General features: G+C 43.2%; 1 protein-coding gene across 1 annotated transcript; it reads right to left on the reverse strand.

Moving 5' to 3' along the window:
* Window positions 1-1,145: 1,145 nt before the first annotated feature.
* Window positions 1,146-2,541, reverse strand: LOC117850082 (peroxidase 2). The gene is made up of 3 exons (XM_034731868.2): window positions 2,003-2,541; window positions 1,719-1,881; window positions 1,146-1,613 (listed from the first exon to the last, which is right to left on the reverse strand). The coding sequence occupies exons 1-3, from the start codon at window positions 2,438-2,440 to the stop codon at window positions 1,258-1,260; spliced, it is 957 nt and encodes a 318-aa protein (XP_034587759.1). The 5' UTR covers window positions 2,441-2,541; the 3' UTR covers window positions 1,146-1,257.
* Window positions 2,542-24,687: the final 22,146 nt, after the last annotated feature.

Genomic DNA, 24,687 nt, shown 5'->3' on the forward strand with positions numbered 1-24,687 from the left:
CTTTAGTCCTGGGTCCAAATGGTTCCAAGATTTTTGTTGAGGATCAAAGGTCGTTTCTCTACCGGTGAAAATATCTTTGAGAAAGATTACAGCCTACATTTTCTATTGTTGCATACTTGAATCAAGGATTCATATTGTTTAGTCCATATTTTTGTTCTTTATGAATTAGAAAGGCTATAATTAGAAAAATGACGAAAACAATGGCCGCCCAATGGCAAGTTAGATCACTTATATACCAGGGGCCAGACAGTACAAGCTTTAACAATTTTTAGCACAAATTATGTATTTGTAGTTCAAATCTTTTGAGATTTGTGTGTGTGTGTGTGTGTGGGGGGGGGGGGGGGGGGGGGGGCGGCATGACCCGTTGGCAGCCTAGGTCCCGTCCCTGGCGCCGACGCATGTCTTTCTGTGCACTGGGCATATAGGCACTGGATAGGGCCCGTCGGAAGAACATTTTGACTTCTCACGTGATGGATTGTAAAAGTTGGAAAGTAAAGAATGTGGAACTAGTGGATCAGCAAGGGAAAACTCTCACGGCCTGTGTTTATCACGTGATGAAAGGCAGGAAATCAGACGCAATTGGATGTTCGTGCCGGGTGAAAATGTGTCAAGCGTGTGGGAGTGTGCAGCTTTTTTTGGATATTTGGATTCTACTGTAACTCAATAAGACAGTAGCCTTTCCATAACTATGCAGGAAACCCAGTGTAAATAATATGGAAGACACCAATGAATTTGAGAGAGAGAGAGAGAGTTGGTTACACGTGACATTTGTCAAAAAAAAAATGTAGAAATCTAGAAACGCACATACCAGTGGTGCAAACATTTTTTCACATTTGCTTTCCGGAAAGGGGGAACTGTAACATCTTACATTTTCGAAAAAACAATGATGGTCCCAAGCTAGATCAAATTGTATGAGAGTCATTTTACATATATAGATATGGTTGAATGCTTGGATTCTATGTATAACTCGATCAATAAGATGATAACCTTTCCACAACTAGGCAGTAAGAAGGGAACCCAATGTAGGAGTAGCTAGACAATATGGAAGAGACCAATTAATTTGAGAGAGAGAGACTTGCGGTTACGCATGACATTTGTCAAAAAAAAAAAAACAGAGAGTAGAAATCTAGAAACGCACGTACCAGTGGTGCAAAACATTTTCACATTTGCTTCCCCGGAAGGGGAAACGGTAACATCTTACATTTTCGACAAAACAACAATGATTAACACAAGCCAGATCAAATTGTACGAGAGTCATCAATAGCCTTTGCTATTGACCCTCCGGCAGTTCTTCCTGATCTCTCCATCCCTCCCTGTCAACGGGCTGATGTTGCCCATCTTGATCATGGATTCCACAAAGTTCCTGAAGAAATCCTTTTGGTTGCTCGCGAATCGGTGAACAATGGGTGCGGTGGTCGCCGGCGCAGCTTGGTCCGACAGCATGACCTGGTCCGACGGCAGTTGAGCTTGGCCGCGCACGAGGTTGCCGTAATACTTGTTGTCGAACACGTTGGGTGTAACACGGTCCAAGTCCTCTAGCGCACCCACAGGCTGCCCGGCCGTGCAGTTCTCCCGCGTGAACTGGCACTGCACTTTGCCAAATGTGTGCGCTCCTGAAGTAGGTTTTTTTTTTTTTTTTTGAAATCAGTGTGCACGCCATATGAAAATTTTACAGGTTTGAATTGTACAAATTATATTGCTGAAAGCCTGTACGATACCTTGCAGAGCCACGAGGTCAGTGTCGTCGAGGTTGACGTTTCTGAACTTCTGCTGGAGCTTGTCCAGGGAGTCGAAAGGGCCCGGCAGGTTTCTGGCGCTCTGGACGTTGGTCGTCGTGCCGTCTCGGCGGCCAAGAAGCACCCGCCAGCGTGGTCCTCCAGACTGTGCCAAGTTCCGTGGACGAATCCGTCAGTTCAGGGCGTCAGGAGAGATGTGAGAAGCTAGAGTAGGTAGCTCTGATGATCATATTGATCAATGCAAGTTTCTTGGTCCGGACGCTTACGATTTCGACGGAGATCTCGGCAGCGAGGGCAAGGATGTCGGCGCAGGATACGACACCCGGGCACGCGCGCTCCAGCGCGCGCTTGATGTCGTCGACCACGGGAAAGCCGCGCGCTGAGTTGTTGTTGGCGGGCACGGTCTTCTCGGTCTGGATGGCCGGGAGGTCGTCGTCGAGCAGGAGCGAGGCGTCGCAGCCCTGAACGAAGCAGTCGTGGAAGTGGAGGCGGATGAGGCTGGCCGGGATGCGCGGGTCGGAGACGCGCGCGTCCTGGATGACGCGGCGGACGATGCTTTGGGCGTTGGGGCACGACGCGTCGTAGAACGTGGAGCTCAGCGCCGGAGGGTGGCCACGGGCACCTCCAGCCAACAACAAAGCGAGCAGGAGCGTGCAGTGCGCTGCGAGCAGCCACCCAGGAAACGGGAAGCAAGAAGCCGCCATGAGCGCGCCCTTGCACGACTCCGAGCTGCTACGAGATCACTGAAGATGCTGGCTACTGTACTTGCTATGCAGTGGCGCTCGTTGGAGATGGATGAGAGAGGACTGGTTGGGTGCCGCATATTTATAGCCTGCCTCGACCGATAATCTCGCGGACTTCTCTTTGGGACGGGCCGGGGTTGGGTGTGTGCATTTTGTTTGACCGGAGCTAGTCGATTTGATTGGTTTAGTGTAGTTAGCATGGGCCACCGGGGGTGGCTGCTGGCCTGCTGCTGCTGCTGCTGCGTCATCCATGCATGTTGACCTTCCGTTCGTCGGCACGCGGTTGCTTGCTGCTAAAATATTGTTTCGACGTCGATCCATGCATGATGGCGGTGGCGGCTCCAGAAGAAGCGGCCAAGTTGAGTGATGACTGCGTGCGTATGTTCGTTGCGAGCGGCAGGATTGGCCCACTGGGAAAACGAAAGGTGACCAAAAAGGAAGAACCCTGTGGCGTGCGCCATTTTTCTGCACAAAAGTAGCCAAAAGGAGCTTACATAGGAACGGGTTCGGATCGAATAGGTATGGAGTTCGGATAGCACTATTTACCACATTTTAATTCGAATTCGGATACGAATACGAATCATATCGGATACGAATACAAAATGAATAGTTCGAATTCGGATTTGCATTCGGATTCGTACTCGACCTGGAACGTAGCGTCATATCGAGTATCAATTTTATTTTATCGATAGTTTTGTAGTAGATAAAAAAACCATGCTATAAGTAGGAGTAAATTATGAGGATAGCACACAATAGATAGCTTATTGAGAATAATATTTTTATTAATAAATATTTCAATAATTAAATATATATCAAATTAATATTATTTAAATATATAATTCCATAAATATATAAATTATTTAATAAGAAAATAAGTACATTAATACATATAAATATAATTTATTCATTAAAATAAAATAGGATAATGGATTTAACCAAGATCAAACGGGACTAAAGCCCCCCTAGTTCCAGTTGTAACTACTAAAAAAATCTGACATCGACGTCCCCCTTGTCCTGGTTGAAAATTCCAACCGGCACTACACCTTTTGTCCCGGTTGATAATTGCCAACCGGGACAAAAGACCTGTCCTGATTGGAATTTCCAACCGGAACAAAATCTCGTCGCCTCCCTCTCTCTCTCCACTTATCTCCTCCCTTCCCTTTCTTATCTCCCATGCAGGGTCTCTCCACCTTATCTCTTCTCCCTCCTCCTCTCCCTTTCTTCCAAGCTCCGGTGCGGGCGGCCGGCCAGCACGGGTGGCTTTTTTTAATTTTTTTGAAAATTTTTAATCGCGGTTAGTAACACCAACTGAGATTAAAGGGGACCTTTCATCCCGAGTGAATGATCCGGAACTAAAGAACCTCTTTTATCTCGAATAGTTAATTTCGGTTAGATTTTCGGAATATATGACCCTTACCAATCGAGATTAAAGATTCACTTTCCAGCAGTGCATGCACCTTCGGTCGGTTGGGCACGCGGTCGGCCGGTCGCTGTCGCTGCTAAAATATTGTTTCATCATACGTTGCTCCATGCTTGATTGCGGTGGTGGCACGAGGAGAAGCGAACACGGTGAGTGTCGTTTGAGAGATGACTGCTTGCGTATGTTCGTTGACAGCGGCAGGATTGAGAAAACGGAAGGTGCCCAAAAGGCCCAAAACCCTGTTGCGTGCGCCATTATATTTCTGCACAAAAGTTGCGAAAAGGGGGCCTAGAGTAGAGCGTATGGTCCGATCCCGACGTCCCGTGGAAGCTGCCGATCGGCGGCGGCGACCAACCGTGGCTTGCAGCTGCGAGGAAATGGCCGCCGGGCGATCGTCGGTCGAGTGGCCGGGTCAGAGAGAGTCTCCCAGCTGAGTAGGTAGCCGCCCAGTAGTGAGTATTTAGTGTTGCAGTTGACGCCTTGACAGTTGCACTCAACCCTCGTTCAGCTCGTGCTTATTTGTTGGCGGGATATATGTCTCGTTAACCTAGTGGAAGGTTGTTGCGAGCAAACTTTCGGTAGATTTATGCAGGCGCAGCCGCGCAGGATGGAGGATATATATCATGTTTGTTAATGTAGTCCGAGGTTATGTACGTTTGCCGGGAGATTTATGCGTGCGGAAGAACAGAAGTGGGCTGTGAGTGCGGCGTTGTGTCACTCCTGTGCAAACAAAAACGGTCTTTGGGCACAGAGAAAAGTCTGAAATTTTCAGGGACAAAATTATGTGAAAATAACAAAGAAAAATAAACAAAAACAATAATGAAGAAAAAAACATGCCAATGGCACGTCCGGGCTAATCCGCTAATACAAGCTGGTACTCTATAACTAATTATTGGTCTGTTACTCAGCACAATGCACACTCCACCCAGTAACAGTCCGCATGAAAAAACAAAATATAAATTGGCCCAAAAGATAAATAAAGCCCATGGAAGGAAAAACAAGAAGCCCAGACAACATAAACACACATGGTCCAGCAAAATTGGATGTTTTATATTTTTTATTTTAACATTTTGCAAAAATATATGGTCTAATAAAAAAATTGCAAATCTATACCTATACTACCGTTTGAAAGGGCAGAAAGTGCACTGTAGCAATCTATCGCTAGTTAAACCGGCGGTAACTTCCCTCTACTGAGCAGTACACTTTCAAAAAATAACTAATTTATATAACTCGAATGGAGATAAATTTTATATGAAAATTGTAAATCTCGACGAGATCTATAACTTTGTAGTTCAAACATTTTTCATTTGGTATAGATCTCAACCAAGATGGTACCAAATGGAAAAAGTTTGACTACAAAGTTGTAGAACTTGTTGAGATATACAATTTTCATATAAAGTTTATCTCCATCCAAGTTCATTTGAATTAGAACAGTGGTATACGTATAGATTTGCAATTTTTTTTAGGCTATATATTTTTCAAAATGCTAAAATAAAAAATAAAAAAAATTCAGCAAAATTCGACTGAGCGCAAGAAGACCAGGAGAAAGGAATCCACCACAGTCCACAGACCACGTTCTACGTGCTGGGATCGACCGGGGCATTTGGCGATTATGTAAAAGTCAAATTTACTACCTCCAAATATTTCTTAAGTCCAAATAACCCCTAAAGTAACAAAAAAGTTTTGTTAATCCTACCGGTTCAAAACGCACCTTTTTAACGCAATTGAAGTCGTAGGGATAGATTCGGATCGAATACGCATGAAATCGAATTCAGATAGCACCGTTTACCATATTTTAATTCGAATTCGGATACGAATACAAAATGAATAGTTCGAATTCGGATTCACATTCGGATACTTACTCGACTTGGAACATAGCTTTATATCGAGTGTAGATTTGGAACATAGCTTTATATTGAGTATAGATTTGCTTTATCAATGGATTTATAGTAGATAAAAAAATCATTGAGTAAATTATGAGGATAGCACACAATAGATAGCTTATTGAAAATAATATATTTATTAATAAATATTTCAATAATTAAATATATATCAAATGAATATCATTTAAATAATTCCATAAATATATAAATTAATTAATAAGAAAATAAGTACATGAATACATATAAATATAATTTATTCATTACATAAAATAGGATAATGTATTTAAAATTAATATGATTAGCCACATTAAAATTAATTAATATTATCATTATTCACTATATATCACTAGTAATATTAGACTAACATAATTAGTTATTATCAAATAGATAACTTTTAAATACTTGAAATGCACAATTACTTTATTAGTAATATTAAAGTTAACATCATTTATCATTACTAATTAGTCTTAGAAATAAGTTTTAGATGATTTTATGGGGTACTTTACTCTTCGTGGATACTTCATCGGATATTTCATATTTTTGTCGAATACGAATCTTTAATCAGATAGAGAAAAATATTAAAATCGAATTTGGATATATCCATTTAACATTCATATTAAAATCGAATACGAATACGGATATTCATATTAATATTTTAGGCGGATACAATATGAATAATTCGGATTTCTAGATATCAATATCCAAGGATGAAGCCGGGTTTGATGACGTGGCAGGTTTGAAGGCTGGTTTTGCTGTGTAGACGTGACATGTCAGTAGGCCCACGTGGCATAACATAGTTCAGGTCCAGAACACCCCAAAAGTTCGCCCATGCCCTCACCATCACTTCCTGACTTCACCGGTGCCCAAATGCGCTGCCGACCGTCGGACGCTGCTGTGCTCCCAGTAGCCCCTCACCATGAGCGGCATCTGGCCCTGCTGCCGCTACCGCGCAGACCTTGTGCTCCCAGCAGCCGGCCCCTCACGCGGCACTTGGCTGGTCCCGCCGCTGCTCGCTGCTTAGCGCATAGGCTCTGCACCTCCACGCGGCATGCGACAGGTGGCCGTACCTCGCTGCAGAGCGTGGACAAGGAGCCGCTTCAGCCCCAAACTTCCAGGTGCGTTTACTTATTTTTAGCTCGTGTCACATCAAATATTTAGATATTAATTAGGAGTATTAAACGTAGACTATTTACAAAACCCAATACATAAGACGAATCTAAACGGCGAGGCGAATCTATTAAGCCTAATTAGTTCATGATTGTGTGTAAATCATGAACTAATTAGGCTTAATAGATTCGTCTTATGTATTGGGTTTTGTAAATAGTCTACGTTTAATACTACTAATTAGTATCTAAACATTCGATGTGACGGGTGCTAAAAATAAGTCAGTGGAAGAAAACGGGGCTTGACACTATGCAAAAAGAAGATTCTCCATCACATCAAACTTGTGGTACATGCATGGAGTACTAAATGTAGACGAAATTAAAAACTAATTGCACAATTTTGTTGTACTTTGCGAGACGAATCTTTAAGCCTAATTAGTCAATATTTGGACAATAATTCACAAATACAAACGAAACGCTACAGTGTGCTACGCTACCGCAACAGTGATTTTGCATCTTCAAAGTTGGGCAACTAAACAAGGCCTCAGTGTCGAACACATACTCCATTAGTGTCCTTTTAATTTTATCTTAAGTCAAATAATCTTATGGTTAACCAAATTTATATAAAAATATATTAACGATTTTGATGTCTAATAAGTTTCATTAGATTAGTTATAAAATGTATTGTTGTAGCATACCTATTTTAGTATTATAAATATTGATACTTTTTATTGTAACCTTAATCAAATTTAAGATAGTTTGACTTAGAATAAACACATTCTTTGCACTCCGGAGTACCTCTCAGTGCATAGGAGAGCGGAGATTTGATGTGTCTGATTCGTTGAAGCTTGGTAGGTGTTCGATAAAATTTTCCTTTGGGTAAATAGTTGGCTCGTTTAACTAGCCCAGCAAGATTTATCCCGCACCTCCAATTTTCTGATAGCACAAGTTTTCGATTTGATTATTAATTTCGATAGTATAATTCATTCAAGAAAGGAATATGTGAATATATTATGGTAGTAAACTAATACTCCGGTGTCTCGATGATTCTGACAGCTAGTTTTGCATGCCAGCGGGTTATTTTTGTTGTCGAAGTCATGTAAAAATGACTGGAGGTACAGCATACGAAGCAAATAGCAGAAAATCTCAGAACGTGGGTACTCGATCGATCGTTCTCCTGGATGATCTGGCCGGCGGCGCAGAACTAGGAATAGCGACAGAAATGGCGCTAGGTGTACCTAGCGACGGGCAATCAAAGGGCAGAGTGGCAGACTCACGGCAGGGGAGATGGCGATCAAAAGCTAATTAAACTTGCCATGTAGGGCCGCTGACGTGGTCCTCATCAGCCAAACTGGCCTGCTAGCTTCCCATGTCAACATCTCTGGTTTTACCTATGCATGAAAAGTATATTTTGAACCGATTTAGCGAAATCAGGGGTTAAGTAAATCTTTTGTCTTTAGGGGTTATTTAGACTTAGACTATACTTGGAGGTAGTAAATTAAAATTTTCATATATTTTTCTAATTTTTTGAAGATTATATATGTGCTCTGGATTTTCGGAACCCCACCCCACACACACATAAGTGTTGGATGCAAGGCAAAATTATTGAGAACAAGAAGAAGTCTGTTCTAAGTGTAGTGGTGCTAATCCTCAATTCCTCATCGCCATATTAGAGAAGGAAAAAGTCTATTTAACTCCTCACCTATTTACTTTGTCCACTTAACCCCCTAAGCAAAATTTAGGCTCACTTTACTCCCACGAACTATTTTATTTGGTTCAATAAATAATTAGATTTCTCTTTTTTGTTTCTTCATGTACAAGTTGATTTTTAATTTCATATTTTGTCAATTAACTCATAACATGATGCTCCACGTTAGAAAATACATTAGAAATTTCTTTTTGTATAGTTTTGTATATCCAAGATCAATTTCGTATTAAATATTCCTAACCTATGACAATAACCATGAAAAAATCTTAGTATAATTTTTTAAAATAAGGCATCATATTTTGTATCTCTTCACAAAATTTGAACTCAAAATTCAACTCATACACATAGAAACAAAAAAGAGAAATCTAATTAGGGGTAGATTGGACCAAATAAAATAGTTCTGAGGAGCAAAGTGAGCCAAAGTTCTATTTAGGGAGTTAAGTGGATAAAGTGGATGAGTAAGGTGGAGTAAAATGGACCTTTTCCATTAGAGAATTTGAGAAGCAAATATATGTTACTTACCCATGCATCACTTCATCCTTGTTTCTCGGGTCATTCTCGGTGGAAAAGTTTGTAGTATGTTTTCTTTTCTTTTTCAATGGGATCGTCTGGGACATTTGACGATTATATTTTTCATAGCAAATGGGGCTTTACTGTCTTTGACTAAGGGCTTCTCCAATGTATTTAGACTAGTTGGTCCAAATAGATTGGGCCCATGTCAGTAGTCTTTAGTTGTTGAATTCTCAACAATGTCAAAGGTCTGGTGGGCCAACCAGATGGACCCCACAAGAAAATAAAAAAAATAAAGCTCCAACCAGATTGGCAATAGGACTGGTGAGAGAGAGGGGGAGGTAGAGGGAAGAAGGAAGAGAAATTTTTATTTTTATTTCATATGGGTAGCCCATAACACTATGGGTAGCTTAGTAGCTGGAACTATTTCTTTGCTATAGATTGGTTTGCACAATGCTTATGGGTGGGTTGGGCGTATTCTTTATTCCCTATGGACTGCTTTGCTGCAACATTGTGGTCGCCTTAATGGGGTGGGTGATTTATTTTACCCCCTTCCCTTCATGGATATGTGGTGAGTGGTGTGTTCAACAAATTCTAGGCCTCTAAATCCAGCCATTTCAATTTTAGAAAAAAAATCCAGCCATTTCTTCAGGTTAATTTGATTATCCCCTAATCTTAACCGCTTACCTGAAAAAAAATCTTAACCAGGCTACTCGATCTTGCACAAACTACCTGACCCTTACGGGCGGTTCGGCGCCGGCGGTGTACTATTTGAAATTTGAATGCACGAGCCCGAATCGAGCAAACAATTGAACTCCAGGGCCTCAAATGTAAAAGCGCATGGGCCTGATGCCCTGATCCGATCCCTTCACCTGCACTCGAACGTGGCCCAGGCTATCGTCCCGCTCTATAAAACGAGCTGAGTGGGAGGAGCCCGAACCCTAGCCGAGCATCACAGAGAAAGGCGTCTTCGTACTCGCGTCTCTCCACAACCCAGAGCTTTCCCCCTCCTCCTATTTCCCACCGTCGCCGCCCCACCTTCCAACGACACCATGAGGAAGTGCATCTTGATCCACATCGGCCAGGCCGGTATCCGGGTCGGAAACGCGTGCTGGGAGCTTTACTGCCTCGAGCATGGCATTCAGGTACAGATCCGTCCATTTCCCCTTCCATTTTCGCACTGTAGCTGTGGGCATGTGTTGGATCTAGGCGTTCTTGATGTTGATATGCTCCCGAATTTGGTGGATCTGAGTATTGGGAGGGAATTACATTTGGAATCGGTTGATCTGTATGCGGATCTAATAACTGAAAATGTTCTGTTCGCGTGATTGATCTTGCCTGATTCATCCTCCCTTGTGGTAGATCTGAACAATGCAGCTTTCTATTTGAAAATTACAGTTCCTTCGGACCTGTTTGGTTATGTGAGCTGCTAGTTTGGATCAGTTAATTTTAAACACATAGTCAATGGTTTTGTACCTAACTGCTCAGTCATATCTTGATGCTTTGGGTGCATGATGAAATTTTGTAGGTCAATCTGTCGTAGATCTGCTAATTGCGACGCGAATTTGAGTTGTACGCTGTGAGCCAGTAGCTTGCCTTAATTTTAAAGTTCACTCCATAGTTCTGTTTAACTTGGGTTGGGATCTAGTCTTTTAAGCTTCTCTAGGCAGTTACCATTTGAGCATGCGTCAAAATGGTAACAATATATGATATGATTTAAAATTGAGTTGTTTGTTGTGTCGATGTTTAAACCCAGCAACCTACTGAGGAGGATGCTCGAGGTAGTGTTTTGGTTAGTGGGGCTCATCGATATTAGGATTTCGAAGGTAAATACAGACACACGATTTAAACAAGTTCGGACCGCTGAATAGCGTAATACTCTACGTCCTGTGTGTTGGTTGGATTGGATTGCTTTGGAGGGGATCCCTACCTTACCTTATATTGCCGGGGGTAGGGTTACAGGTCGGTTGGTTACAAGAAAGCTAATCGAATTCGACTAGACAAGTTGTACTCTTATTGCTACGAGTACTTTTCCTAATACTCGACTAGTTCCTATCTTTCCGCGTAGACTACACCGTCCTGCGCCATAGTCTCCATGTTAGATACATCTCGGTGTCCAGCCCCATATTTAGGACTGTCCAAACCTTCTTGTGGGCCTATAGATGTCTGTACAACAAGCCTCCGAGTACTTTTTAGTCAAATGCAGCAGTTCCGCGTACTTTTGTAGACTTCACCGATTAGTTTTGATGCTCTTCAAGTACTTCGTCTGGTTGAATCTTCAAAGATACCCAAAGACTACCATGCGGCTGGAATGTACTCAAGCCTCATTTAACTCTAAATCATATCTTTCAATCTTGAATTTTATATGGTAGTGCGACGAAAGTTGCACTCCATATGGAGTACCCCCGAGCCTTAGGTTGAATCAAAAAATTAGGTCAAAAAATTAGGCTGAGGGTCAATCTGTAATTTGCATTACTTTCCTCTTAAAACCCAGAGAAAAAACTTTTTGTTGATGGACACATGGCACACAATCCCCAAGCCTTTTGCCGACTAGTTTTGGTGGGTATAAGGGTCAACCTCTGGAAACCGTTGTCATTTTTGAAAGGAAATCTTATCTCTTTCTAAAATAGAGGTAACTGCCAATCAGGTATCGTGAAATTTGTGGATCCATTAAACTTGAAATTCCTTTATTCGCGCTGCTGTTACTACATCGTGGTTATAAATAACAGAGGAAGTTATTCCTTCCGTTTCACCTTTACCATTCGCCTTTTCAATCTCCATACTGTAACCCTAGCGCCGCAGCTGCCCGATCTTTGAGCGCTAGCGCCACCGCTTCCCAGCATTCAGCCCTGAGCGTATGCGATAGAAGAAGCTCGTAACATCAAGGATGGGTGGAAAGATGTTGGGTCCAAGGCGGTCGAGAGCGAGAAGAAGAAAAGGTTTGACAAGAAGAAGGAGCCACAGTTGCCGGTGCCCAAGTACGGGAAGACGGATCAGACTACGCTGCCAGCTCCCGCTTGCGCTTGGAAGCGGTCATCCTTGAAAGAGGAGGAGATCAAGGTGCTTGAGGCCGCCAAGCTGCTCCAAAATCAAGACATCATTAGCTGGATATCCGCCTACAACAATCCGTGGCCTTTGGAGGAACACGCTAATGAGATGGTAATCTTTGCTCACTTCATTGAACGCGGACTTGTACTGCCTGGTTCTTATTTTTTTGGGGTCTGCTGAATTACTATAAGTTGGAGCTAGTTCATCTGAACCCCAACGGAATTCTCCACACTACCATTTTTGTTTACCTCCGCGAAGCTTTTCTAGGAATCAAACTCCACTTCCAGTTATTCCGAAAAAAAATTCGTGTAAAGCCGCAGCCAATGAGGGATCACACTCAATTAGTCAGAGGATCCAGTATCCAAATGTGGGAGAAACTCGGCAACCAATATCTAGCTTATGAGCTGATAGATTCCAATGCCGTGTGGAATTACATTGGCAATCATGATCCAAAACTACCAAAGCTGACAGGACATCGTCCCACCTGGAACAACCGGTAGCTGGATGAGCCAACACATGGGGATTGCCTCCAACTACCCGAGCTCATTGATAGAATAGCCAAGCTAAAGCAAGAAGGACTCACTGGAGTTGGAGTAGCATTTAGTTTTATGAAGCGACAAATCCAGCCCTTGCAGCAGCGATGCCACTAGGGCTATGAGTATACAGGTGTCCATGATCCATCCAGACTGTCTCCAGATGAGCTCAACACAGATGAAGTTATGGCGAGGCTAAAACAGATGTTCAAGAATGTGAGTGAGATCCCCACTATTGTGCAGGAATTTAGCGCTGCCAACCCGCCAAAGCCTACAAGTACCCATGGTTGTAGCCTCCGAGTACTAATTTTGAAATTGTTGGGTTTGCTAATTTGTCTTTGTAGTAAGATGTCAACTTGTACTTCTCTGCTCCTCCTTTTCCCGGATCAGAAGATACTTGCAAAACTGCTCCTTGCGTGCATACGACGGAGAGCACTAAGAGTGATGATGAGGAAGAGGAAGTACTCAAAGCCTCCAGCAGCTCTAGTTCTGATGCTGCAGAGGACTTCGAAGTCAAGGCCCAGCCATCTGATAAGGTTGGATCATCCTCTAGATCAAGGAAGTGCACATCTGATAATGAGCTTGAAGCTGCAATTCCTCTGCCTCCGAAGAAGAACCAGACTACTGCGGCGAAACGAGCCATGAAGAAGTTTGTCACCGCAGAAGATGTACCTCTCGCGATAATTACTTATGAGGAAGGATAAGATCCTGAGGATCATGTACTCCTAGTAGGTGATTCCAATATCACCACCATGTCTACTCAAGATGACATTGGTGGTTTGCAGGTACTCAAGCCGGCAACGGATACTGAAAAAGCGGCTACTCTGGCTACGCAAGACAGGTTGTCGGTTATCTAGGAGGTGATCAATATTGAAGATGATCCGGAGCCTCCTATTGCTATGATGGACCCTGCTAGCGTAAGAACAACTCTAGGAGCAGAGGCGAAGGCTAAGCTTGGCAATGATCATGCTGCGAACATTCAAGGCGCACCAAAGAAACTGTCTCCGAGCATCAAGCTGGTTCGCCTTACAGGAGAACCCTCTTTGAAGTTGAGGAGATCTACAAGGTATGTCTTGCTACTCCTTTGAGTATTAATTGTAGCTCATGATCGACTTGTTGTGTCTCTGAATCTGTCTCATGCAGGAAATCCTCTAATGTGGATCTTGGAGGGCCTAGTTTGAGGCCCGTGACTAATGGCGGTAGCCTCACAGTTCAGGACGTTGCCCCGGCGCAAGCACGTCCACAGCCGGAGAATCAGCTCGCGACGATGAGTGATCCATGTGCTATGTCTCTTGTAGCAGCACTGATGCAAGATGTCATATCATCTTTGACTAACATTGTAGTGCCAGCCCACGAGAGACAAGTACCAGAAGAAGTGGTGGTGACTACCTCTGGCAGCGTGGCTACTCTTGTAGCCCCCTGTCACACCCGGTTTTAAGGATAAAACCAAGTGCTACCTATATGTATGCTAGAATTTAGTTTCATACATATAGTGACGTTATAAGTGAATAAAAATAACGGTATCACGTAAAAAAAATACAAATAAAGACTTACGAAACCATCAGAGATATACAGCTTAAACCTTGGAAATGGAGGCTCCAAACCTCAAAGGCAATCGACTGGGGGTTGCATACGCCTAGAACTCAGCATCATCTTCACAACAACTTCATGGCAGCTTCTTCTTCTGAGCAACGTTGGTTATAGCAAGGGTGAGCACATGTCGTACTCAGCAAGTGTGAAGGAAATATGGATGCAAGGCTTGAACAAGGAAAGGCTGACTAGTTGACGGCATTAAGCATTTTTAGTTGGTCAAATTTTATTAGCACCTGATTACTAAGGTATAAGTATATACCAACCCACAATTAATAGAAACATAAACATAAGCCATAGTCATATGGCACAACCATAATCACGATTTAAGTCCATCTTCAAGTTCAATTATCATGTGAGGGTCCAGGCCGCTCTTGACTGTGAGCACGGCTAATCGATCAGTTTTACACTCTGCACATCTTTACCCACAAGTCGCCCACAAGTCGCGTAAAAGTTCAAAAGAACTTTAGACCCAACCATGCGGTGTTGATCAGGCACCATACCACACTTTTGAGGTGTGATTGCATAGGGATGCTACGAGATCTTTACAAAGATTCGTCAGTAAGTGGTAACCTGCTAAGGTTTCAGGCTGAAGCAGAGCATAACAGTCCCCTAGTGGGTACAATATCTTAGCAAAGCCCACGTCCCAAGAGGGCGAGTGCTATACCCCATCAATGCCGTCCCCTCTTGCCCTTTCGGTAAGATTACCCCAGACTAGAGTTTCTAATTATTCAGCCAACACCAGAGCCATTTAGTCTTGTGGTAGCACTATTTTCCTAGGTGGTTCTTCATGTTCCGATTAAACATTTATGATCTTGTATTAATAAAAGGTATAGCATAAGTAAAACAGGTTTAATCATTGATTTCAATTAAACCACCATAACCCAAGCAAAGCAGCTAAGCATAGCTATCCAACAGAATGATAAACCTAGGTTGACAAGGAATGATTATACAAACTAGACAAACCTTAATAGGACCCATCAAATTAAATGCAAGCATATGCAATAGTGATTAAATAAAGTTATTAGGACAAAAGCACAAGGACACACTTGCCTTTCTCCAACGAAAAGTTACTCTTACTGCTCTTCGGCTCTTTCTCTCTTGAAACTTTTACTCTTCAAATCTTTCAAACAGCGATCCTTCTACTCGAAGTAAACACCGGCACAAACATACAAGCAAACAAACAAATACAACTAAGAACAATACACCAAAATAAAAGAAAAGACTTTAAAAGAGCGTACTAAAGGATATGGCTTGATTCTAGGATTGCGCGAACGTAGGAAACACTGAGAATGGAACTATGGTTGAAAAGATAAAACTATCGAGAGTTTTGAATTATAAAAGAAAGATAAGAGCTACAAGCTTCATTCATTTTAGTTCAGAAAAACAATGTAAAGATATTTCAGAGAAATATCCTTAGTTAGAATTAATCAAGTCATATTTATATTTTCATAAGAAAAGATGATGTAAAACTTAGTCCAATTTTATTTATAAATATTTAAGTACAATTTATGGAAATTAAACATTTAATTTAAAAAATAAGATACACGTAAATATCTAAGCGCATAGCTTTATGATTCGGGTTGAACTAACCAAATTATAATTTAAAAACACACTAATATTCATATTAACCAAATTAACATTTAATTATGAAACTCAAGATATAACCAATGTCACTTTTATTTAGAAATCAAATTGAATAAACTTTAATCAAATTAAATTTAATTTATGAAACGACGAGGTATATCTCTAATTGGCTTTTAATTGGAAGAATCATTTAGATAAGTGTTAATGAAATTAACTTTAGTTTATGAAAAACCAATATATAACCTAATTGGATTTTGTTTAGAAAAGGATATGCAGTAGGCATTAATCAAATTAACACTTATTATGAAAAACGGTGTATAACACTAAATAGATTTTATTTAGAGAAAAACTCATTTATCAAGCATTAATCAATTTAATATCAAATTTATTTTCAAAAACGTGCGTGAAGGAAAACATTACCACTAACCTGTAATTTATGTTGTTATGAATCTAATGCAACTTGAACGGATTAAAACGGAGCTCAAATGTTGAATCTATGAGCTAAACAAGGTTGCAAGGTCCTAGTTGTGATTAACCGTATACTTCAGGGGTTAGCAAGGGAAATTTGCAAGACATAAATAACAGTGCTCCCAAATTGGACAAAGCTCATGGTTAGATCTGCAAAAGATGATGGCTTGCGTCTGGTTCAAAGGATCTAATAGATCCAAGGGGTTATCTGCAGAACATCCAAGGCACAGGGAAGATGACAAAAATTATCTAGATTCCTTAAGGGCCTGATCGCAAAAGAGATGAAGCTTCTTCCTCCTCTCGCCAGGAGCTCTGGCTGGCCGGCTTGCCGAGGTTCCAGGTGATGAGGGTCGATGGTGAGTGTAGAGATTGGAAGTGGAGGGCGAAGGGAACTCGGTTGTGCATTCACCGGCGGCGGGCAGTTGGACTCCGGCCGGAATCGGAGCCGGCGGCGGCAACAGACGGTTGCTGGTCTCCACGCGGCGGTGGCATTTTGGCACCGAGAAGGCATCGAGGACTGGCGTATCGGCTTCGTCTTGGTGAGAGGATTGTCGTGGTGGTGGTGGCTTGCCCTGGTGGTGCCCCTCGGTGGTGAATCGGGCGACGGCGGCGCTCGGCTCGCCTGTCGGATGGCGGCGGCGCTCGTGAGGACGGTGCGAGGGAGAAGCAACAACAGTTGGTCGCGGCCACCATAGGGGCTCGATTATATAGGCGCGGAGCCCTAGGGGTGCACGCACGCCGAGGGGAAAGAGGCCGGCGGCGCCATGCTTGCCTCCGCCGGTGCTGCTGGGCCCAGATGGGCTTTCACGGGCTAGAGTGGACTTGCAGCTGGGCTGAGCAGAGCGGGTCGAGCCCACGGGCTCGGTCTCTTAGAAAAGAGTTGATTATTTTCAGAAAACAATTTCCTGTGTAAATAAAAATTTAGAAAATCTAGATAATTTATTTAAGCCACGAAAAATACTCTGAAAATCTCAAAAATTCCAGAAAAAATCCTGAAGATAGATTGGGGCTCGAGGAGTCCAAATAAAATATTTGGAGCTCGTGAAAAGGATTCTAGAGCCTTCCAAAAATTAGAGTTATCTCTAGAATAAATTCCAAAAAAAGCTGGAAAATTCTCAGAAGTGCCTAGACATCGTCTAAATGCATTTTAAAACCTTTTGCACTCAAGAAACACCAAGATGCATCGGCATGAATGCATATAAATAGAACAACATTATTTATTTTAGAAAAATAGACAATTATCTTTCCTATACTAAATTTCCTATAAAGAAAAATAAATGTTGGAAAAATTTTAAAATTATAAGAAAATCATTGTTTATTTATTCTTTTTATTCACATTCTGAAATTCGAAAATTTCAGGGTGTGACACCCCCGAGCCAGAGGCAGAAATTGGGGCGGTGACAATTCTGGAAGTCATGGCTGCCGATGTGTCTTCCAATCCAGTTTCGACGACAAGTCTTGCCGTAGTTCCGCTTATCACAACTGATTCCGAAGCCCACGCAGAACCTCTGTTGGCTAGAGAAATGCATCTTGAAGATATCTATCTGATCGACGACCCTCTGCTGAATGTAGATATGGTTGCTGGAATGATGGAAATGCACCCCCGTATTGGTGCTTACGTAGAAGTATGCTTGATCCGACTTCTTCCATTGACACATAATTTGTAATTAGTATCCATGCCTTGATATGAGTACTTATTTTGTGGCACAGGATGTCATCAAACACTCCCACCGCAAGTCTCAGATGCTTCACGGCTATGGGGGACACAATACTCCGTACTAAGGCCCTTGAAAAGGAACTTGCCAAGGAGAGGGAGTACTCCTCCCGACTGCTGATGAAGTATGATGGAGTTGCCGCTGAGTACCGGAACCGCATCCAGTAGCTTGAGGAGGAAAAAGACCGTCTCAAGGGGCGCAACAAGTCGTTGATCCAAAAAATCAAAGGTAATTGCTCTTCTTGTTGGATTTCGAGTGCTGATTCTATTTGTAATACTGATCCTCTTGTGTATTATTTGTGCAACGCTTGAAAATTCAAACAAAGATCTCCAGGGACAAGTCATTGATTGGAAGAATGTGTATTACTGCGTGGCTGATCAGCATGATAAGCTGGTACTAAAATATGAAAATCTAGAGCATCACCTGGAGAAAGAGAGGAAAATGAGCGAAGATGGTGAAGTCGACTTGGTCAATGCCATGAAGACCATCCAGGAGTGCGAAGCTGAGCTGGAAGCTACTAAACTTGCTCTAAAGAGATATCTGAAGTAGCCCAGCCAATAGCTGATATAGTGGAGCCTCCAGTTGAGGGTGTAGAGACCTGTCCGCTAGCTGAAATACTTAAGGACGTGCCAGGGAAATTCGCCGACTATGTACAGAATATGGCGAAGTCTGTCTCCGAGCAATTGCTGAGTTTTGTGAAATCTTCCTATCCTCAAGCTGATCTAGATCCTATTATGGAGGGTATAGCAGAGGACTGCTCTGATGAACTTTTTTCAGCAGTACTTGTAGGAGATGGACCCGATTGCAGAAGAAGTAGCCAATCATTTGGTCCTTGAGTAGTTTTGTATCAAAACAAACATTAGTTCTATATTATAAACATAATATGAATGCTTTGAAATGTAAATATTTCTAAATCTTATTGCAATCTTTGTTGCTTTTTGACTTGTTGTTTTTAGTGCATCTCACAATCTTCCTTGATATTTTCTCATATGGTAGATGTGAGTGTCTGCACACAAGGCTTCTTTTGTACATTGTAAAGTACTTTAAGATCGCGTTCTCCTTTGGTGGGTTGCGAGTACTCAGGCTATCTAGTAAGTAGATCTCTGAGCGAGTAGTCTCTTCAGGGTTTCGTTGACTAGATCCTATCTTTACAACCTCCCTAGGTTGTATTGATGTTGCGCTCTGGAAAACCTTGAACATGTATAAATAAAAATCCTCTCCATTCTCCCTCATTCTAAAAAACTTATTTTTCTCCCTCTCTGAAGCATAAAACAAAGCATAATAACAATAAATGAAAGGAGGATGAGTAGCTAACTTTCACAACACTTTGGATGAGTGAAATCCTCGCGGAAATGAGGAAAAAAATTCGGGCAGCACCTCCCCTAAGCTTGCTTCATTGCCATAGAGAGGAGGATGAAGCTCTCTGGTGGAGTGGAGTGGCTACTGGCTCTGGCTAGATGAGGAAGAAGAGGTCTCTGTCTTACGTTTGTATAGAGGAGGATATTTTGTTCCGGTTGGAATTTCCAACCGGGACAAAAACAAACCCCTTTTGTCCCGATAGGGAGTTTACTCCCGGTTGGAAACTCCAACCGAGATAAAAGCTTCACCGTTTTGTCCCGGTTGGTAATTCCAACTGGGAGTAAACCTTTTGTCCTGGTTGGCAACTCCAACTAGGACAAAAGGGTGAGGCATTTGTCCCGGTTGGAGGGCATTGTCGGTGGGAAAAATCCAACCGTTACAACCGGGACTAAAGGGAGGGCTTTAGTCCCGATCGGTATTTACAACCGGGACTAAAGCTCCCCCTCCCCAATCTGGTCTACCGTAGTGTGCCACTTTTAGTCACGGGCCAACTTTAAATCGGGACAAAAGGAGATGGATGGAAAGTTAGTTCTCCAGTAGTGTGGCCAAGGTGCAGCGTGCTGTGTGCATGATCTCCAACTCCACCAGCGTTGTGGAGTGTTCTCCCGCATCAACCACAAGTTTGACCTGATGTACGCCAAGCGTGCCTTGGTGCACTGGTATATAGGTAAGGGCATAAAGGAGGGTGAGTTCTCTGAGGCCCATGAGGACCTGGCTGTGTTGGAGGACTACGAGGAGGTTGGTGCTAAGTTCGATGATGGTCAGGAGGGTGATGAGGGTGACGATTACTAGACTCTTCCTGGTGTTGCTGCTGTGTAAGGACCGTGTTCTTCTATTATCCCATGATCTGCCTGTGTGGCTCGCACTACTATCATCACTTGTGGAAAACGTGACTTTAGTCCCGATTGGATAGGGCCATAGATCGTGAAAATCCAACCGGGACTAAGTTTTCGAGATAAAAGGGGGGGTCCTTTAGTCCTAGGTCATTCACCTAGGACTAAAGACCCCCTTTAGTCCTGGTTGGTAAAACCAACCGGGATTAAAGGGGCGGCCATGCAGGCACAACATGCGCGCCTGCATGGCGCATGCACGTACCCCTTTAGTACTTAAGATATTTTTTAAATTCTTTCCATATTAATATTGTATGCAAGTTGTATATATATTTAATGATAATAATATATATATACAATTCTTAGTATATTATACACATCAAACTAGTATTTATATAATTACTATATATACAATAATTTATCCTCTTCATTCTTAGGATCCTCCTGTCATGGTGTTGCTCGGTTCAGCTATTGAACGTTCATCGTAATAAAATTCTCCCATGGGATTTATCACCTCGTCCACCAGGAATCCTATGAAACCTTCTTGGATTTCCAAAATCCTCTCCTTCTCCAAGAGTCTTTCTTGAATATTAAACATCTGTAGTGACCAAAAGGTTTAGTCCCGGTTGGAATTACCAACTAGGAAGGGGGGCTTTTGTCCCAGTTGGAATTTCCAACCGGGACAAGGGGGAGGGCGTTGGTGCGATATTTTCTAGCCATTACAATCGGGACTAAAGGGGGGCTTTAGTCCCGATTGGTGTTTACAACTGGGACTAAAGCCCCACCTGTCGGTGCCTCATTTTTGAGCTGGGACTAATAGTCCAAAGTCAACTAAGACAAAAGCACATGTATGGAAGGACGGTTCTCTCCTCGTGCATGTTTTCTAGGTGTCTATCGGTTAGAACTATTTGTCATTTCTGTGTGTGGGGTTTACAACACCTAGTGTTGTAAGACTTATGTTCTGTTCCCCACTTTGCTACTGGGTTATTATGAACATTGTTGTGCTCTAATTTGGTGCCTGTGCTGCTGTACTTTCTTATGCTTGGTGAATGTTATTCATATGTTTGGGTTGTCTAATACAATGACACGTTTGCTTTCAGTGTTAGCTCTAGGAAAAACATGGTGTTTGGTGACCCGTTCACCTTCTGCTCGGTGGTTGTTGATGATGATTGATGAAGTCTGCAGGTAGGGGTTGAAGTCTCCAGTAGGCCTGTTGCTGGGTATCCATAATTCATACCCAAATTCACACCATCTCAAATAGGGAGGGAATGGGTAGAAATATATATACCCATTGGAAATGGGGAGTGTAGGGTATGGGGAGGTTTCAATTTATCTATTAGATATACATAGTATCTAGTACAAAATTAATTATCCATTGGATATGGGTGAGAATGTGGAGGGTAAGGATTGAATAATATATATTTGGATTTGGGTATGAACAAGAACAAGAGTGGGTTTATCCATACCCTCCCCGCAATTGAGCACCTTAGATGCGAAATGGATGGCATGGGCTTCAGCTTGGAAAGGATCGTTTGCATCGTGTATCTGGGCCTGATGGTGCACGTCGAGTTTGAGGATGAATAGCCCAAGTACGGATCTCCTTGCCTCCTTGGTGTGCGTCCTTGTACATCTGGTGCAATTGCAGCACCACAGTTTTTTTAAAAAAAGAGAGATTAGCATACATGTGGCTTAAAATATTTTCACATTTGCTTTCCAGAAAGGAAATAGTGATGAACATGTAATAGTTACGAAGAATGAAAAATCATAAAAAACTACACATTAATCATCACAATTGGAGAGGGAGAGAGAATGTATTTTAGTAATGAGACATGAGCAATATGCTAGAGAGTGGAGAAGCTCTAAAGGAGCTAGTGTCAATGTCACAGTTGCCCCTCATTCAGCTCATGCTTATCTTTTGTAGGGGAAGACATATGATATATTAGCCGGAGGTACGGAGTACTTGCTTTATGCAGACCATGAGTGGATGTTTGGGGCAACCCTGTGCTTGAGTTTATGGTTTAAACTTTCAAGTATGTGTCTAAATGTTAACAATACATTGCCGACCAGATGGCTGATCAACCAAAGACCAGATGTCGTTGAAGTCTTGGGATGACCGAGTTGGAGCCCGAAGCCGAAAAGGCGAAACTCCCCTTGCCGACGGCCCCCGTCGAGCAAGGCACCAAGGTTGCCGGGAGGACGGCGCATCCCTCGCTCCCGCTGGCACCTATGGAGCAGGTGGCTACCGCTGTTGGTGAGGAGGTGCCAGAGCCGAAGGAGTAGGCGGATGCCGCTGCCGGTGGGTAGACGCGGACGGAGGAAGAGGAAGGGGAGGACAAGGATGATTTTGAGGACACAGTCTTTGACGTGCAACTACGGGACCTGAAACGTGCCTCCACCGCAGGTCGTCAGGTACAGGTAACCCACCACCATCCCTTCCCCTTGACTTGCACATCCATTCCTTTCAAGGTGTCGTGCACGCAAGGTGTTCGACGCATTGCCTGTGTGTCTGTACCATGGGTGAGAGGGCAACTGGAGAGGCGTTTTAAAAGGTGACAAGACCTCGCTGCTAGACCTTGTCAACACGACTAATGCTTGCATCGAGACCTTCACCTCTAGAAAACCTAGTCGAGATAGATAAGATCCTCTCTGCAGAGTCAGAGGGGGCCGATGAGAAATTAGAAGCTGAGACCGGAAGCAGAAGGATGGAAGCCATGGGATTTTGCCCATTGGAGGAACAGGATAACAGGCAGTCACTGGACCCACTGCTAGGGATACAGAAAATAGGGACCGGTTCTGCTTCTAGCCATTAGCAAATGAGGAATGCTCCGATGATGAGAAGGAAGATGAAATTTCTGCTGAGACCGGAGATAAGGAAGCTCCAGAGACTGAGGTGAGGCGTTGTGCATCTCTAGTGGATAGAGCAGCACTCTCCAGTGGTGAAAGAATGGAGAAAGGGAATAGACCAACAACATCACAAAGAGCTAAAGCGAGGGGCAATGGTAAAACAGTGACTACCGGGAAGAAGACCAAACCATGGAAAGGACCGATGCCAAGGAGAGAACATCCACTGAAATTGTCACTAGGTGACATATGGGTGAGAGACATCTGGGCATCTGTTTCATCGAAAGGGAGTAAGTGTCTGGAGTCGTTCTTGGCCGATGAATCAAAAGCCATGACCGCCAGTGAAGTTCCTGTTGTTGTTTGCTCAAGGCCAATGGAAGAGACGAAATTTGAATTTCAAAGGGAGCAATCGTTTCATCTTCAAGGACCAATAACTTGAGTTGGAGAAACAGGATTTGTCTATGTGGGGGCCCATTCGGTGTTCCAGTGTACTAATAGCTTGGGGCAACTCCTTAAAAATGGAGGGAAACCCAAAGGTCGAGCTATTCACTGCTTCCCCAAAGCCCAAGACGACGCATCATCTAGCAAGAGAAACGGGGCACTGGGCACTGTGGCAAATAAAGACACCACTAGTTAGTGTATGCCTATTACCCAGAACGACGTTCCATCTAGTGAAAGGAAGAGGGCGCTGTGTGTGGTGGCAAAAGGAGGCGGTGGGATGAGCATGGGTTATGTTGCAAGAGGCGGATTAGGGGCCAGGGACGTTCATGGTGACCATGTGTTCCGTGAACGGCCGCTGGACAGGGAATCGCGCGAAGAATTTGGCAGTAGTCGGCGCATGGGCGGTGGATAGAGAACTGAGAAGGAGATCAAGATTGGTAGTGGGGAAGGGGAAAGAGAACTATATGGGAGAGGATTGACATCAAGAACAGATATTGTCACTTGGAAGGGTTGAGAGTGGCAGCGCCCCGACTATGGAGGTTGGAAGGGAGCATATGGATCGGGTGGTTCAAAGGAGTTCTTGCGGGGCCGTGGTGGCTGGCACAGATGGCAAGAGCGAACCCAAGGAGCTACTATGCAAAAGGAAGAAGGCAGGGGAAAGATGGAAGTAAACATTGAACAGGATGCATATACTAAGGAAAAGATGACAACAAGTGACAGTGAACAGAAAAAGAGGGTAGGGAAAAGAGCAGATATGGATGTTATGATAATAGAAGGAGAAAGAGAGGAAGAAGAGAAAGGAGATGATGCAAAGATAGGGATCAAATGCTCATTGTGCACGAAGAAAGGACATGTGGCAGCAAGATGCACCAGTGTTGTGTATTGTGTCATCTGCAATAGTAATGACCATGTCAACCATAGGTGCCCAGTGTTTAAGCAGCCACGACCAGTGGCACATGCAGTTGGATATGCACTCCATGGGTTGGGGTTTTACCATATACCACACCCACCTTTGCCTAGAGCAAGGAATCCAAGATGGCATTGATCAGAGTTGGAGGAGGACAGCTATCCAAGGAGCAGGTAGTTACCCAACTTCAGAGGCTGTATCCTGGAAAATGGAAGTGGGAGCTAGATGATCATGAGGGCAACACTTTCATTACTAAGTTTCCTTC

Source organism: Setaria viridis, chromosome 3, assembly GCF_005286985.2.
Source record: "Setaria viridis chromosome 3, Setaria_viridis_v4.0, whole genome shotgun sequence".
NCBI lineage: Eukaryota > Viridiplantae > Streptophyta > Magnoliopsida > Poales > Poaceae > Setaria > Setaria viridis.

Coding starts and splice junctions, on each gene's coding strand:
- LOC117850082 (XM_034731868.2), bottom strand. CDS start 2,440: ATGGCGGCTTCTTGCTTCCCGTTTCCTGGGTGGCTGCTCGCAGCGCAC. Junction 1,882..2,002: donor CCGAGATCTCCGTCGAAATC/GTAAGCGTCCGG, acceptor AACTTGGCACAG/TCTGGAGGACCACGCTGGCG. Junction 1,614..1,718: donor TGACCTCGTGGCTCTGCAAG/GTATCGTACAGG, acceptor AACCTACTTCAG/GAGCGCACACATTTGGCAAA.